The sequence below is a fragment of the Colias philodice genome, chromosome 7, assembly GCF_061535455.1.
Source record: "Colias philodice isolate Cphi_HAF_F1 chromosome 7, ilColPhil1 Martin Lab GWU primary, whole genome shotgun sequence".
Taxonomy (NCBI): domain Eukaryota; kingdom Metazoa; phylum Arthropoda; class Insecta; order Lepidoptera; family Pieridae; genus Colias; species Colias philodice.
In genome coordinates, this window is record NC_143092.1 from 3,784,966 (window position 1) to 3,803,331 (window position 18,366).

The following is an 18,366-nucleotide window of genomic DNA, read 5'->3' on the forward strand; positions in this document are numbered from 1 at the left end:
TATAAATACAGTAAAAAAAATCTAAATCGATCTGATATGAGCTCTCGAGGCCAAATGAAGATTTTTATCATAAAGAGTTTTAATGCAAAAATTATAGTTAAGATTATACTTTTTTCTAAGAGCGTTTCTGAGATAATATATCTAACGATTTAAAAATTTAAAAGCACTATATGTTGTAAGATTTGTTGCATGGCTCGTCAATGTTCAATATGCTTGTTTAAATAAGGGAAGGTTATAAAAAAAAAACACGCAAGTTTAGTTACATCAGATTTATTCGATTAATTATTATTTATTATCAATACAAATAGGTACACGCTAATACTAAGATACAATTTTACAAAACAATATTGCATCACATAAATTTTGACTATGTCAACAATTGACGCTTAAAATAAAAATATCTTAATGTTTGTACATAATAAAGGAACCACTAACTAAAGCTACACAAATTCATTTTTAAAATATTATGTATAAAGTATATACTATTTTATTTCTGCAGGCGTTAAATTTTACAATTATTACGACATCTCTTTTTTCTACGAAATTAATATCTCATTTCCAAAATCGCGTAATACGAATGTTATTCATGACTAAAATGAATTTTACACAGCCTTAAAACCTAAAATTATTATAGGTACATACATGCAAACAGTTTTTTGGTTTATACTGAATTTAAAAAGCCTTTTTCATGTTACAGGCATTTTTTAATGACGTATATTATTAAAATTGCTATTCGACAATAAGTAGTTACAAAAAAAAAAAATACATAAAAATCCTAACATAATAATATTATGTGTTTTAAATAGCAAGTATGTTTTACAAACTGCTATTTTTTCTTGAAAATTGAGCGAAAATTTGTATTTTTTTTTAATAATTACCTATTTTTTCATTTATAAAAAATGAAATGAAATTACTTTGGAATGTGGTTATCCGATAAAGCATTAAAAATTCATAATTATCATTATACTATAACAGCCAATACTCGATTTCGAATCTATATTTTTGTAAGCACTAAAATAATACTAAAATTAGACTTATGTTATAATGACGAATTACAATTAAAAGTTAACTCTATAAACATGTTGCCTTAGTCTGAATTATTCGCTTTTTGAAAGCGAAGCCTTTTTTGCTTTTGCCTCTGTTAATTACCTGAAAAATAAAAACAAAAATTAATAAATGTTAAAGAATTACGTTATATTTAAATTTTAAACACTAGCTGCTCCGCGCGGTTTCACCCCCGTGGCTCCACCCCTGTTGGTCGTAGCGTGATGATATATAGCCTATAACCTTCCTCGATAAATGGGCTATCTAACACCGAAAGAATTTTTCAAATCGGACCAGTAGTTCCCGAGATTAGCGCGTTCAAACAAACAAACAAACAAACAAACTCTTCAGCTTTATAATATTATAGTAATATAGTATAGATTGGAAATTTGGACTACAGGATTTATTTGGTAACCTATTAAAAACTCGAATTTCTATTACCCGAATCTTAAAACCCCGAAAACGGTTGTTAGAACTTTTAAAAGACAGATGTAATGAATGACAAATTTTTAAAATTCCTTTTTTAATTTCCCAGATGAATCAATTTCCAGATGCACCAAAACCAGATTTTTAAAAAGTATTTTTTTGTTTCCCGTATTCTCATAATACAGATCTTATTATACCAGATTCTCAGAATACTTTTTTTTGTTTCCCATCGTACCATTTTCCAAATAAACTATTGCCAAATTTTCATAATCTTTTTATTTGGTTCCCATATAATCGTATAACAGATAAACTATTACCAGATTTTCATAATCTTTTTATTTGATTTCCATACAATCGTGATTATACCTTTACTATCGACTGAAAATAAACATTGTCAGTAAGTAAATTTATTGTTTTACTTGTCCATTACAGACCGGTTTTAGTGTCAAAGTCGACTCAGTAGGTTAGGTTTGAACTACGACCCCCACGCTAGAACTGACTCGCTATTGTTTTACTTGCCTATTACAGAAAGGTTTAAGTATCAAATTCGACTCAGTAGGTTAGGTTAGGTTTGAACTGTGAACCCCCATGCACGAGCCGAGCGAGCGAAGCGAGCGTGCCGCGGCAGCGGCCGGCGAGTGCCAGAACCGACTCGCTATTGTTTTACTTGCCCATTACAGAAAGGTTTAAGTGTCAAATTCGACTCAGTAGGTTAGGTTAGGTTTGAACTGTGAGCCCCTACGCACGAGCCGAGCGAGCGAAGCGAGCGTGCCGCGGCAGCGGCCGGCGAGTGCCAGAACCGACTCGCTATTGTTTTACTTGCCCATTACAGAAAGGTTTAAGTGTCAAATTCGACTCAGTAGGTTAGGTTAGGTTTGAACTGTGAGCCCCTACGCACGAGCCGAGCGAGCGAAGCGAGCGTGCCGCGGCAGCGGCCGGCGAGTGCCAGAACCGACTCACTATTGTTTTACTTGCCCATTACAGAAAGGTTTAAGTGTCAAATTCGACTCTGTAGGTTAGGTTAGGTTTGAACTGTGAGCCCCTACGCACGAGCCGAGCGAGCGAAGCGAGCGTGCCGCGGCAGCGGCCGGCGAGTGCCAGAACCGACTCGATATTGTTTTACTTGCCCATTACAGAAAGGTTATAGTGTTAAAATCTATTCAGAAGGTTAGGTTAGGTTCGTGCTGCGTCCCCCTGGAAGGATTACGTTTTGCTGGATATCGTTTATTTGAATTTCAAAAATCTGGACATTGTTTGTCTGGATATAAATTAACTGTATTTCAAAAATCTGGACATTGTTTGTCTGGATATCAATTAACTGTATTTCAAAAATTTGTGTTTTAAAAATCTGGCTTTCGTGCATATGGATTACGGTCATCTGGATTTTGTGCATTTAGATTTCGTATGTCTGGAACTCGTTCGTCTGGATTGTAAAACGTCGTACAAATAAAGAAATGGGCAAATGAAATTCGGAGTTGCGATTATATGGCAAACAAAACTTCGAAATTTTAAAATTCGGGGTTATGAAAAAATGTCCAAACGTTTTCTGGATTATGATATTCGGAATATTAAAATTCGAGATTAAGATAGGTAACCGATTTATTTATATTTGAGATAAACAAACAGTATTAGCTACGTTATTATCAGTGATTACTGAATGTGATTACACTTTAGATTAGTAGTGGAAAAGATGACTTATATATAAGTATAAAGTAACTAGCTGCGCTCCGCGTTTTCACTTCTGTTGTTCTTCTGTTGTTCGTAATGACGTAGGTATGTTTCCTCGATAAAAGTGCTCCAACACCGAAATAATTTTTCAAATCGGACCAGTAGTTCTTGAGATTAGCGCGTTCAAACAAAGTCTTCAGCTTTATAATATTAGTATAGATAATGCTGCAATTTTTATGGTATAAATTTTATTTGAACAAACATGTCAGTCATCAGTGGTAGCTCGGAATAGAGCACGCGGTATACGTTCTTGTAGTTGTAACACAATAAATAAATAAATATACATATAATTGACTGACCGGTTGGCTTGGTTGGTAGTGGCCCTGCCTTTCAAGCCAGAGGTCGTGGGTTCGATTCCCACCCGGGGCAAATATTTGTGTGATAAACAAAGATGTTTGCTCTGTGTCTGGGTGTTAATTATCTATATAAGTATTTATTTAAAATTATATACATATGTATGTTTATCAGCCATCTGGTTTCCACAACACAAGCGAAAGCTTAGTATGGGATCTGATTGTGCCGTGTGTGAAAATTGTCCTGAAATATTTATTTATTTATAAACTACTCACTTCACAGCTGCTTGATATACACTCTTGCTTCCAAATGCGGTGGGTCGGGTTGAGGCGCGTATGGCAGCTCGGAATAGAGCACGCTGTAAACGTTCTTATAGTTGAGGCGTTCAGCCGCCGCGGCGGAAAACGCGGAGGTCGTGTCTATGCGGGACGCGCTTGCACCGATTTCGCGGCCTATGCGCCTGGTAAATAGATTAATAAATATAAATAAAAATAGATATAGAGACACCATGTAATATAGGGATGGAAATAAAGTATCCTGTTGAAATCACAATTACTTTAAGCCCTTTAAGGGTTTGTATCTCGAAAAATTATCAACAAATATCGTAACCATTTCAAGAACGTGTTATCACAAGCCTGTAGGTAACTATTTTTAATGTTGAACAATTACTGTATAGAATATAGAGAATACTTTATTGGATGGATATAATTTTATTAGGCAAGGCTTGAAAATATCTATAGCCCTAGAATGAAAGTTTCTTGATCAGCTAAGAAAGTATCTCTGAAAATTTAAAAAAAAGAAATTGTTATGAAAATGTTAATGTATAGGTAATTTACGCAAGTGAATCGACTTATACCTATGTAATGTGTACAATGTGCATATAACAATACGACGATCGTAGGTATATGATAAGACGCACATGGTGACAGCCCGGAAGCTAATAGCAGACAATTTCGCAATTATACAATTTAATCATTAGCATGTCATTCATGTTTATTGGATTTGTGTTATTAGTTTAATTGTATAATCTTTATTATTGCTAAGCTAACAAAGATACATATTGGTCTGCGCTCTGCAGAGCTATCGAGATATTACCGGGTTGAGAGTTCATTGAAATAAGTCATTAAAAATATTACTTCACGTGCAGTTAACAACAATAATAAAAATGTGCGTTATTGTCATTTTTTAACATAAACTGGGGTGTTTCTTGTAATTCACTGTAAAAGATCGTATATTTTACGATATTTTTAGTAGATACGTGTACGTAAAGAACTTTAATTTTAGGAAGCGTTAAATAACAAAGGTCGTATCATTTTGAAATATTAGAGAATGGAGGTTCTATTTCGGGTACATGTTCGAGAATGACTTTACGTCTGGCAATGAAACCTATGTATATATTCAAAATATTTGTTTTGTTATTTTGGTATAAACGCATGGTATTTAATGTCTTGTAGTGGAATTCAGACAGAACCAAATAAATTAAGTTTAGAAAAAATTAATTCTAATAATTATAGAAAGACTTTTATAAAACTGTTAAAATATGTTTACAAGAGACAGATCTCATGTAGGTAATATAATCACTGATTAACTTACGCGCCTGATAACAAACAATGAATGCAATTCAAACATATACAGTGTCAATTACTGCAATAATTAGACAATTCAAACATGACTAATTAACGACTTACTTCCTAAATAAGATCACAATAGCATCGAGGTGAACTAGTAAATCATTTAGGTCTATAAATCACGACGTGTGTCACATGTCTGAAACTCATGCGGAATCGATCATAATAAGACTCCTGTTTTGTGACTAATTTATTTGTAGTCATAGCCTATTCTATGCCGGATGCACATTGTATTGGAAATCAAGCGAGTGGTTAGTGTATAAGGACATGGGCATTCATTCAGTCCATGGCATCAAATGCCGCGACCACAATATGATCGTGAAAGTGAAATTACGATGGACTGTCGAAAAAATTGCATTTTCACCATGGACGACTCACAAAATTGACTGGCCGTGAATGTCCACTAGCCCTCTTGAATAAAATAGGGTGTCAGTAAATCTCGATTGAAGCCCCACTGTCACTGGACAGGAATTTAATACAGATTTCACAAATTTTCAATAATCGTAATTATACAGATTCTTCATATTATCTAAAAGTATAAAATATGAGAAGATCTATTTTATATACATATTATGAATCTGGCTTTGAACTGGGACCTCTCTGTCGAAGGTGCCCCTACTAGACCAAGGAGGCAGCTAAATATTGTAATGTAAAAGCAATTCCAGTAGATACCTGATTTCCTTGTTATGAAAAAAAACCGACTCTTATTTCTTTTTCTCAAGATATTTACACGAGATAAAGTGGCCGTATTGATTTATTGGAATAATTGTTTTTAATTTCTCAATTCTTAACTTTAAAAAAAAATACGTACATTTCTTAAGTCAACTCATTTTAATCGTGCTAAAACCGAAATTAAAATTACACGACGTCTTTTTCACAAGAGGTTATGTGAAACTTACAAAACTGTGTTACATACCTACCCTTTCATTTTTCATTTTTGTTTCTTGGAGCATTATTATTTTGTATTTAAATATAACTTGTTAAATTGATTCATTATCTCAATAAAAACGTGGCTTACATTAAACTTGACCCAAGAAATCAAGAATTATCGTTAATTAAATCAAGAAATGTCCACTACGGCACCTTGGCCTAAACCTGGGTTTCTAGAAACTCATTGAGACCTAAACAGAACCATTATTAATAAGGTATTTAACATGACTAACAGATATTATTATAAAATAATAATTATAGTTTGTTACAGGTTTTGCAAGCATGAAAAAAGATCAACGCTATTACGTGGTTTAAACGTTCATTATAGTATTTATAAGACAATAAATACGGTGTTGTCTTATTTTTAAACGTAGCTTTTAAAGTAAAATAGATTATGTATTTATGGTTATCATTTGCAACGATACATGGTAATTAATCATTATCTTACACCTGATAAAAAGAAATACTTAACTATTACGAATACCTAAAGGGAAATTACAAATGTTGGGCACAAAAAAAGCACCTTTTATACTTTATAAACTTAATTATCTCCATACTTTGTAGATTAATATTTTGAATATGATGTCGTTTATTGACTCAAAAGAAAAAATATTTATATTGTATATTCAGCAGATTCTTGACTCGTCACTTGCAAACATCTTGCAAACGACATTTAGACAAAATTAAATGAAGATAAATAATTATATGTACACAAATTATTCAGGGGAATGATTAATTTGTAATGGATTAACATAAATTCACCTTCCTATATATACCTATATAACTATTATTATGGCGACTAATAAAAATTTAAGGTTAATATTGAGTTCAATGCACAATCTTCTAAAGAGATTGTTATAATTTATAAATTTCTTTGTGCTCCTTGTTTGGATTGTAATTATATTTTTTACATAGCTAGTAACTAAACAAAGCCTTCTAAGGACAAATTGATTAAGTGTACAATTATTTAAATGAGGCGATTGTGGTCATTTTTTATTATTTCTAAACTGTTTTGCGTCAAAACTGAGGATGCAAAAAAAAGAATTGCATATAGAACATATTTTACTATGTTGCTTTTTTAATGGATTAAATATGTTAATAAAATTGATGGTAACTACTTCTTAAATTTTAAAGTAGATGTTGTGCATAGGTTTTTCATGGGTTTTTCCGACATTACGGGTGGTAACTTTATGAGAACTTATTTGAAATACTAGACATAGATATATAGTAATAATATATATATAGATAGATATATATAGATAGATAGATAGTAATCAAACTTTGGCAGTGAGAATTATTCTCGTTTAAAATTTTTCTATAGGCGGTCAAGGAAAATGACGGCACGCGCCATTTTTCTCGGCCGAGCCACGTCCATATATCTCTACCTTATAGAGCTGCTTCGCTCGACTGTTAGATACTTATTTAAGATTTTAGAACTATAGAAATAGGGGCGGAATAATAAATCCGTCACTGTTGTTAATAATTATACTGCTGACAGCATAATCTTAGGCGCTGTGAAACTATGGCAACAATGCAATACATAAGAACGTACCTATTATCATACATAATGTACTGCTTGTCAGTTGCTCTGCAATTATGTTGGTAGTTATCGATTATAATCACGGTAATATACATGTCATGCATAATATAAAGATTGATTTATACGTGGACCTCAGAGGACCTATGGTGGTAACGAGAATTTTCCAATAGGTCCCCTTTACCTATAAGTGTTAATTTTAATATACTATTTATTATTTCTATCTGAGAGGTGAAAGAAACGAGAGTTAGAGACGAGTTATACGCCTCTTAGTCCTGCCCTTTACAAGGAAAGTGAACATGAGGAAGCGAGGATTATAACTTTTATTCCCATATCAAGAACACTTAAAAATTACAATACAAACTAAGTACTATGTATTACAAATTGTAAGTGTAAAAGTTTGTATGGATGTGAAGTGTTTGTTTCTCTTTCGTGTAAAATAGCTATTACGCGATCGAGCTTAAACTCGAGTATGCACTATATCTATACAATACTGTTATATCCTTTTCAAATTCGCGCAGCACGCAAAACTGAAGGCTAAATATAACAATGTAGGTATGTATTAATTAAATTGTAGGTACTTAACAAATACTAATCAACCACAGACAATAAACCGCAACATGTTTTATGACATTCAATCACGAATCACACCTCTTTCGGTTCCGCTAACTTTTTACTACCGTGTTGCAAAGAAAATCAAATCAATGAATGTTGACAGTAACTTTTATGTGCCCATTTTAAGGCGAACAGGTATTATTTCCGCGATATAAAAAAATATTGCAAAGAATCTAGTCGATTGAATAAGTATGTGGTATTGTTACAATCTCTGCACATATACGTGTCGCATAATAAATCTTAATATAGCTTTATTATCCTGCATATTAGATTAAATGTATTGGAAACTTCAACATTAAATGCAAGTCATAAATGATTGTAATCTAAACTGAAGCATTTTTCAATTAAATGTATTATGTCTTTAAAATATATAATAATACTGGTAGTAACTCTACATAATAATTGGCTTTTCGTATAGTTGTTAAGTTGTTACGGTCATTCAAAAGAAAATCTTACTTCACCATTAAAACAGAGACGTTTTGTTCTTATACCATTTCCGTTTAACAATTTATTTTTAGTTCAATACCTGAAACCAAATCCGTGTATTTGGAGCGTAAACCGTGCATATAATGGATTCGTCTTGCTAGGCTTATTAGCAATTCTTTGAATGAAGAGCAAAAAATCGATAGTGTTATCACAGTGTAACTTCGATAAAGTTCTTTTGCAACTGTCTACTCAACTTTTCTATGTTGTCTTTATATATTTATTTACATAACATCAATTAGGATTTTTTTTTAATTTTAACAAAAGATGCAATCCTCGTATAAATGCCATATACCAACCTAAGGGTTTATTTGCATTTTTGAACCAACTATTTAAAAACAGGATTCAGGAAGCTCATCTGTATTAAATGCAATGGCCATTATTTAAATGTGCTCCATCATGTATAATTGTGCTGGCAGATTATTTTCCAATCAGTTTGGAATTAGATTGGTCACGCATTTTTTCTTTCAAGGCTTTTTAGACTCAATCAATTTTTTGTCACTTAAATTACGATATATTTAAGACAAAGTGCTTCTTATGAAAATTATTTCCTTGTCTATGAAATAGACTTGCTAAAAAATATTGTATAATACTCGTAATTGCTATGATAACTGATATGCATAGATTACTTATAATATTTTTTTAGGGCCGATTTTTCAATGCTTGGATAAAACTTATCCGTCCAATAAAGTATTACACGATAGTATTAAAATGTCACGTAAACTGTCAAATACGGGCAATTAGAATACGTTTTTAAAATGGTAGTTTTATACATTATTCGACGAATAAGTTTTATATAAGCATTGAAAAATCGGCCCTTAATATATGTACTAACGTTTTATGGATATTGTGTCAGTATGAATGAGAAACTGCTTATAGTATGAATACGAATTATTTATCATTGTTTAGTCAACAAGCATATTTTTTATTGTTTGTGTGATTCTAGTATTTGCCTTTGATTTGAATAATCAATAATGTGCAGAAATTATAGATACCTATGGATTATAATATTTTATAGTGGATATGAGATATCGATTGTAATTTAGTTCGTCTAGTCACCGTCTCGCACATTTTGATTGATGTCGAAGGCCTCTACAAATTGCTTATGAATAAATTCTTAGTATACGTCTGGTTTAATATACGAAAAATTTTATTTGTAATCAATCATGCTTTATCTGTTTGAAATGGATTGAATTTAAAGGTATTTAACTATGTGACAAAACGGTTAGTTACTAATATATTTGACCTCTTATAATCGCATTATTTAAATGATAAATCGAATATGCAAATGTTGAAGCCAATCAGCCGTTTAATTAATAGCCTAGGCTAAACGTAAAGTAAAGGTAAATTGAATAAATATTTATTAGGTCAGCATTCTCCATCTTTAACCACGCATGTCGCTTTTCATCAGGCAAAGTGATAGTCAAATGCTTGCTTAATCATTAATTATAAAAAAAGGCTCTTGATTAACTATTGTTTAATTAGTTAATTAATTAATTACTACCTAGTTAGGTAGTAGGTACCCGATCGATATCCACGCATAACGTTTAATATTAATTAATGTATAACGATACTTTTAGAACATTAATTTAAAATCGCCATTTTATAAAGAACCTAGGCAATTAATGAAGTGGCTGGTTGAAACTAAAATGAATACTCACTCTGACTCTTCACAAAGGATCCTCATCAGTCCCCTGCCTCTCCAGTCTGGGTGTGTAGAAGCTATCCTGATCTCCAGAACTGTATCACAAGAGGTTGGTAGTTTGTCCCAGATCCTCGCTTCCCTGTCCAGGTGACTGAGCAGTTTGAGAATACGCTTGAACTTTGGGTGGGGACAGTCCTCTGATTTGTCTGTGTAGTCTACCTCCTGGGGAATGACATTCAATATTTATAGGAATTTGCTTTATAAAGTCTAATATATATATGTGCCTATATATTAATATTCGAAGAATACTGGAAAGGACTTCATAAGAAAGGATGAAATACTATACAGTACATAGGCTACAAGTTCTTCAAAAGGTGGACGCTTGTGTCATACCTAATGTATTTCCATTACGAGTTTCGATACTCTGCATTCTTAAATACTTAGGTAGATTATTTGTATACAGATACAAAAGTTTTTCAATTTCGAAACATTTGATAGCGTTTTTATCGACTTCCGTTGAAGTCGTGTAATAAATAATTGTTTTCAAAATGCTTGCTGAAGCTTCAAAATGGTTCAATTTCGCAAATTTTGATGTTGTTTTTATGACTTCCGACACAGATGCGCAATAAAGTAATTATTTTTTTGCACGTTACTTGCTCTTTTTAATTTAAATTGTTTTGTTTGTTTTGATGGGAAATTAAATTGCATCGAATTGATTTAGGTACTTTACTTGACTGTTTAAATAGTTGAAAAACAAGTCAAATTTACTAAATATTTCTAACAAATATTTAGTAAATTCTGACGGCATTATTATCTTAGATTGAAGCATCAGAATACGTAATAATCAAGTTTGAAAGTGGAATTAATTTATTTTATCATTAAAAATGCAATAAATTAAAAAATATGAATAACAAAAATATACATTAATTAAATATCGATCGATCAAAATTAAATATCAAAATGATGTTCGATATTTCGATATGAATATAGTACCAAAAAGTCAGAAGAAAAAATCAATGAGGATAAGAAATTTTCCAAAATTAATAGATATTTCAAGAATCATTTGTCTTTCATTAATTTCCAATACGTGGAAGGAATAATGAAAATCCGAATTTCCGACTCCAAATTACTTGTGTCTTGCTTGTGACATTGTCCGAGTAACATAACCTATCAAGAAAGTTTGATTTTAGGGATTGTTTATAATATTGTCCTCTTATTATCCTGCAGAACGTACAAATATGGCTTGATGATGATGATGATATAAGCGTCCATTCGTCTCTCAAAGATTATTATTATTATTTTCTTATTTTCACAAAATATGTTGTAAGTACCTTATTATATACCTTCCTCGATAAACGGACTACTTATACCAGACAAGTACTTTATTTTGCTTTTTTGAAATAAGCATCTGCATCAAGTCTTACTGAAAGTAAGTAGTAACGACTTGATGAATAATTGTTTCTATATTTACATTATGACATTATAGTTATTGAACTTTTGAATGGTTTTAAAAACATATTTATTGTTTTAAAGGTAATGGTTTATACGTTTTCTCAGAAACTGCATTCAGTATATGAGCCTATAAAAATTTCAGGGGCATATTTATTTATGATTGACTTTTGAATTTAACTACGAAAGGCGGATGGAGCTATAAATCATAAGAATGATTAAATTATATTAATGTAAAATTACTTTTGAGCCATAGTTAATAAAAATAATTGTTTGTTGACTAAAAAACTTTTTGATATTAAATTAGTTCAAAATAACAATGTCAATACTCAATATGCGTGAAAGTGTAATAAATAGACAGACACACAGTTACTTTCGCATTTTTTAAGTAGCGATGGATGAAAATTAATATTGACAAAGAGTCAAATATTAATTCAGCCACCGAATATCTATCGAAGTTTTATTCTTTGTTAAAATGACGAATCGCCTGTTTATTTAGATTGTAAGTACCTATATTTATGCTACGACATTCAAATACGAAGGGACTAACGCCCTTGCAAGAGGTTTCCTTCCCTTTCCAATTATCGGGTTTCTGTCAAACACATTCTTAACGTCGGGAGGAATAAACATAGTCGTGATAAATATTGATCAACTGTCCTGAAATTGAAAACATTTTCTTGTATAATGAACACAGAAAATGCTTACAAACGCTTTAAGATATGGCGATAAGTAAAATATGTATATGAAAATAATACTTTTAAATGGAAATAAGTAGAGTCTAACAATTTTGTGATAATCAGTATTCAGCATTTAATAGCATTCTATCGTCACGCTGCACTGCAGCTGTGGCCACGCTTATAAAAATTGTCATTAAATAGCTATACGAAGAAAATTACATTGTTACAAAAAACATTTAATTACCCACAAGTTCAGATAACACTATAATTTGTAAATAAACAAAATATTAGACCGATAAATATAACTTTAATACGTTTAATATTCAGAGCGTGTAATTCTCGCGACATTAATCGACACCTGGCCGGAAGAAACATATTAAAGTTATTTATTAACATTACCTTTGGCACGTGCTTCGTTTAACTGACTGTGCTGACAGGAAGGAAGTAAGGTTTTGAAAACTGTCTTCTTACAAAACTCTTTGTACATGGCACGCGCTACACTTTATAAATTGTTTTGGTAATACAGGTAAGTTGAAAAATATCCCAATGTTAATGTTACATCATGGTATTTTGTGATTAATGCTTTTGATTGAGCTACAGATTTTAATTGATACTTGTGTTCAATGCAAAGATAAAAAAAAAATCAAAAATGTCAAAAAAAAGTAGTCGGGTACAATAGCATGATATCAGATATGATTAAAAATAATATAGTATAAATATAATATAAAGAAAACGTGATTCTAAAAACTGTAATGAACCTTAACCCATGCATTAAAGAAAAACCATGTTCTACTTACATCTCTCTTAGCAATCCCATTAATGACCATGCCCACAAATTTGCCATCTTCATCAACAACCGCGATAGACACTCCATCCTGCAGAGTGCTTGCCGCATAGTCTTCTAATTCAAAGCATCGGGATTCGGGCGTTTCGAGTAGGTTGATGGTCTGGTTTAAGGGCTCATCGCGGAAGAAATATCTGTATGGACAAAAAATATAATAGAGCTTACTAAACAAATTTAAGGTAAAACTTCCGAAGTATAATCGTTGAAGAATACTATCAACGATTTTTGTTGTCTTTGTATCTTTCGTAGTTAATTATATAGCAGGGAACGGAATTGCAAATGTATTTGCATGTGAATGAGCGAAGCTTTCTTTTTTCTGCTGTGAGGTTGATGCCAATACCTCAGTAGTGAAATTTAAAGATTGAGTACATAGAGGTCTTCAAAATAAATAAGGTATATATTAGGTAGTACATTATCCTTGCCAATCTATTTTTGAAAATTCCTTTTGAACACATTATGGAAATTCAGGAATCATGAACAGAGTACACACCTTCTCAAGAAGTCAATAACGGCATCCTTATCATTGGTGGTGAGTTTCCGGAGACTGTAGGCGGGTTTGGAACGTGGACGAAGGCTCAGCTCTTTGAGTTGAGCTGGTAGCTTATCCGCCAACTGTAAAAGATGATTATAATCAAAATAGATTCCTCAAGATAATATAAGTACATTTATAAGTATTACCTTTTTGTATAAATTTTACCTCTGCGAAGACTGCCACTAACTACTACTAATCGAAATAGTTTAAAGATTAAACCCATATTATATTTATGGATTACGTTACATTATGGATAATGAATTGAAATACTTTTATATATAATTTTCTTAACTATCCTCTGGTAACTTTGTAGTTGGATTAGTTTAAATTGGTATTTATGAACGTTTTACGTTAAGAAAAAGGAACGCGCCAAAACACTTGACACTTCCCAACACATTCATAAACCTACAAATTAACGCATATACCTACTATTAAATATACATATGTATTTTTTATATTACGTGATATGTTAAAACTTAAAAGTTAAAAATTTACATTATGATACCTACTAATCAGTGATTTCGTTTGTTAGTGATGAGTTTTCTAAGATAAACAATGTTTACAGTCTCATTTGATGAAATCTATACAATTACATGAATCCTTAACAATATCGACTTACTTCAGAAAAGGGGAAAAATTTCCTAATTACTATACGAAACATCAAGAGTGTTTTCAAAGAACGACAAGAAGAAACTGAAGGTATGACATACTGAACTGAACTAATTCAGGACAGCGTCATTCCCTGTAACCCGATACCACAAAAGATTAACCGGCCAAGGAATGACCATAAAATTAGTCACCCTCGTTGCATACAATTAAAATTGCGTTCTTCCATTTACGTTATTAAGCTTAAGCTGTTTATTGCACATTTATATGGAATATATTAAAATAATGTTTATGTTGCGGCAGGTCAGTAATTTGAAAGCATTAACTTTACTCGTCACGGAAGTTTTTGTACTACTAGCTACTGTTACGAAACAATAATACTTACAACTAGAAATATATAATGTATATTGTATACAAGAATCAATTTACGAATACAATGTGATGTAAAATAAGCTTGTTAATTGTTATTAAGATCTATATTGGCGATAATCAAATTAATAGTTGTGCGTCAGTGAATGCTCGTATAATAAATGATATAATCTGAATAACTTTGTAAAATTGTTATTAATATAAAATAACAAACAAAAAAAGAATAATAATAATAAGTTGCAAAAAAAGCAGGAATGAATGAACCGGCGATTCTCAAAAAATATTTCATACACAATTCTTTTTTGGGATAGGTCCCATAACATTGTATAGAAAGGAGAGACACAAAATATATGTATAACTTTTATGTAATAAATATATATGTGGACACTTATTATATCAGTTTTTTTAAATGGAGGTATATTTTTATATTTTTAAAACAAATAACTACATTGACTTTATAACATGAGTGACACTTGTACTATAAGTTATGACATTATGCAAGATCATAATTGCATTATCGACTGTGACAATTATGATAATAATTATAATGTTATTCAAGAATTATAGTCAAGTTATGTCAAGTGTGACATATGCAAACATAATAATAATTTATTTATTTATTTTGCAGAAGTACTTGCTATCTTTAACACGTTCACTGCGGCACCTAAAATGCCAAACTTACCGTTGTTGCGGCATGTCTTCAATACTTCACATCGGGAAGTTCACCACTGTGCGTCATGAGCCATTTTTATCACATCGCACCTACTGACTTTGAAGGTTAATAATTTCATGAAATTTCAAGATATTTCAAAAAATTTTTTTTCGGATAATAGTATATATAGTCTTGTATATACCGCATAAATAGCTTTTAGTTTGACTCAGTAGTTTAAAAGATATGAGGGAAAATGTAAACCCTTGATTTTGTGAAAAATTATTTGCCATCCCGCACTGCGTTGATACGGCATGTTTACAGGAATAGCGATGGGAAACACTGTAAAATAAAACATCGATATCGATATAAATCAATTTTGTATATTTCAGTCTGTTTGTTAACAGATAACGAGATCGTCGATACAAAAAAAAAAACACATATAAAACAAGGTACTTGATAGAGTACTATCAGGAAATTGTTCAGTAACTTTTGTTTTAATTTGTTCAGTAACTTTTGTTTTAATGTTTTATATTATTTTCACAACTGTCATCACATTTTTGCATTTATGCTACGAAATAAAAGAAAGTAAAAAAACTAAAGCCTCTAAGGTATCATTGTCATTTAAAAATTTGATAACGACGCGTGCGGTCCTGGTACATCACTATGCGAGATTGACACGCGGCGCGCTCGCAGTACAGTGCGGCATGAGGTGCTTGTCAATGGCAAAATATTTGACATGCCGCACACAAAAGAAACGGTTTCTTTTCTATGCGTGTGTCCAATATTTTGCCATACGATTTTTAAACGAAATTGAGTCCTACGTCAAACTGTGATCACAAAAATATATTTGTCTCTTTTCTAGTCATTGATTAACATATAAAAAACCTCGCCGCACCACGGTGAAAACTGCGATTTTGGGCGCCGCACTGTGGTGTAGTCGCTGATGGCCCGATACTGGACATGCCGCAGTGAACGTGTTAATAAATAAATCAATTTGATAAGTCAAAATAGCTACTATATTTACACGCAATATGTGTTGCCCTATTTTGTAACGTTATGAATAAATTCTGTAGTTTTTAGATATTTCCTTTGTAAAGGATCCAGTCTGATATAATTTTGTATGTATGGTGTACGTAGATTGTATAGTGAGTGAAAACACCGTATACAATTGACTGTAAAAAATTAGCATTAGCTGGCAATTTCCAGCTTATCAATTTTTATGTAAACGTTATTTCGACTGTATAGGTAAGTAAACACAGTCTTACTTGGATTAGAGGCTCGATTCGTTACGGGGTTATTAAAATAAATATATAATTGTAATATGCAATGAATCTAAATGAAGCATAAAATAGTAATTGAGCTGACGAATGCCAATCAATTACAATTATAAAATATGCCCTACAAATGACATAATACGCAAACTTTATGGACACTACTACTAGCTACTGTATAATATTTAATAGACTAGTGAAACGAAAGCCAAGTCACGTAGTATACAAAGACTTGAGAATGAGTAAGCCCATTGACAATATTGTTTCTCACGGATCATTTTACTCCTATTTATTCCCTTTACGTCATTATGCGTCATATATTTATTGCGGGCTACTTACGTTTCACAAAGGTAAAGCATAAAGGTTACATTTCATTTGTGTGCTTCATTAATAAAAGCACGTTTAGTTACTTTGTACTGCTGGTTCCTAAAGGCCACAGAGGATTGACGTCAGTCCCCTTAAAAAGAGTTGTTTCATTCTTCTTTTTCTCCGCGTCATAATACTAGATACTTTTTATTAACGTGTTTAACGATTATGTATTTAAGCTTTGCATATTATTGTATACTTTGTTGTCCATAGTAGTTTAAATAATTTTAAACTAGAATCAGAATAAACAGTTGTCTGACAGTTTCAGGTCAACTAGACGATTTGATATTCTTGCATTGGCGAGTCGTGACTGGAAATACTTGCAAAATGGACTTCAGATACCATCAATAATTTGAGCAATTTAATCATTATTACTTATGTTAATAGGGTTGAAATTTGCTCCCATAGGTTCGTTAAAATCCAGTCTCCTGCGAACCAATTAGACTTTAAAACAGTTTAGGTCTGTAAGGGATTGTTCAACAATTGTCACCTTGGTTTAAACGCGTTAATAAATTTGATAAAAGTACTTGGAATAAAAATGCAACCTTGTACCAAAATATAGAAATTTAACATTATTCTTATACAGTCCTTACCCTTAATTACTATTGTTTAATTTTTTAACTCGGAAACATAGCGTCCTCTTAAAAAGACCTTTAACTTACGATAAAATTTATGTAAAGCAGCAGTTAAAGAATATTCTCGAACGCAAAAAAAACGCTGATATCTACAAATTTATACTATTTACTTAACATTTATAATAAAAAAAAAATGAAAATAGGTAAGTACGTGAGTTAATAGAAAACAATATGCATGAAATACAGCTGTAAAAGATTGAATACATTTTCGTCGAAAATTATCAAGTACTTAGAATTAATATTATAAATCTGAAGAGTTTTATTACATTTATCGAGGAGGGCTTTAGGCTCGCTAAGACCAACAGGAGCGGAGCCACGCGGGTGAAAACTGAAACCGCGAAGCGCATAGTATTATGATATATACCTAAATATAAACTTAACTTTCTATTATACCGGAAAGCCGCAAGAAAAGCTACTATTATTTAATTTGTATATAATTAATACATAGATCGTATCTTTGTACAATCGTACATGAGTAATTATTATTTGTTTTCCACTGATTGATTATGTGTATTGACAAATGATTGTTGTAAAAGCAATCATTTGTTGACAACTAAATAGATGTAACGTTTAATATCAAGGCATTTGATACAATGTATTTGTAATAAATATATTTTATTTAATTATGAGTTATG

The 18,366-nt window shown here is 31.6% G+C and overlaps 1 protein-coding gene across 1 annotated transcript in view; it reads right to left on the bottom strand.

Moving 5' to 3' along the window:
• Window positions 1-264: 264 nt before the first annotated feature.
• The window catches only part of LOC149486984 (arylalkylamine N-acetyltransferase 1-like), a 43,216-nt gene continuing 25,114 nt past the window's right edge, over window positions 265-18,366 (bottom strand). Inside the window, exons 2-6 of the mRNA XM_089697057.1 lie at window positions 13,791-13,912; window positions 13,254-13,434; window positions 10,347-10,552; window positions 3,768-3,952; window positions 265-1,149 (exon numbers count right to left, since the gene is read on the bottom strand). Coding sequence (XP_089553183.1) covers window positions 3,769-3,952; window positions 10,347-10,552; window positions 13,254-13,434; window positions 13,791-13,912 — 693 coding nt within the window. The 3' untranslated portion in view covers window positions 265-1,149; window position 3,768. The remainder of the gene's footprint in view (window positions 1,150-3,767; window positions 3,953-10,346; window positions 10,553-13,253; window positions 13,435-13,790; window positions 13,913-18,366) is intronic.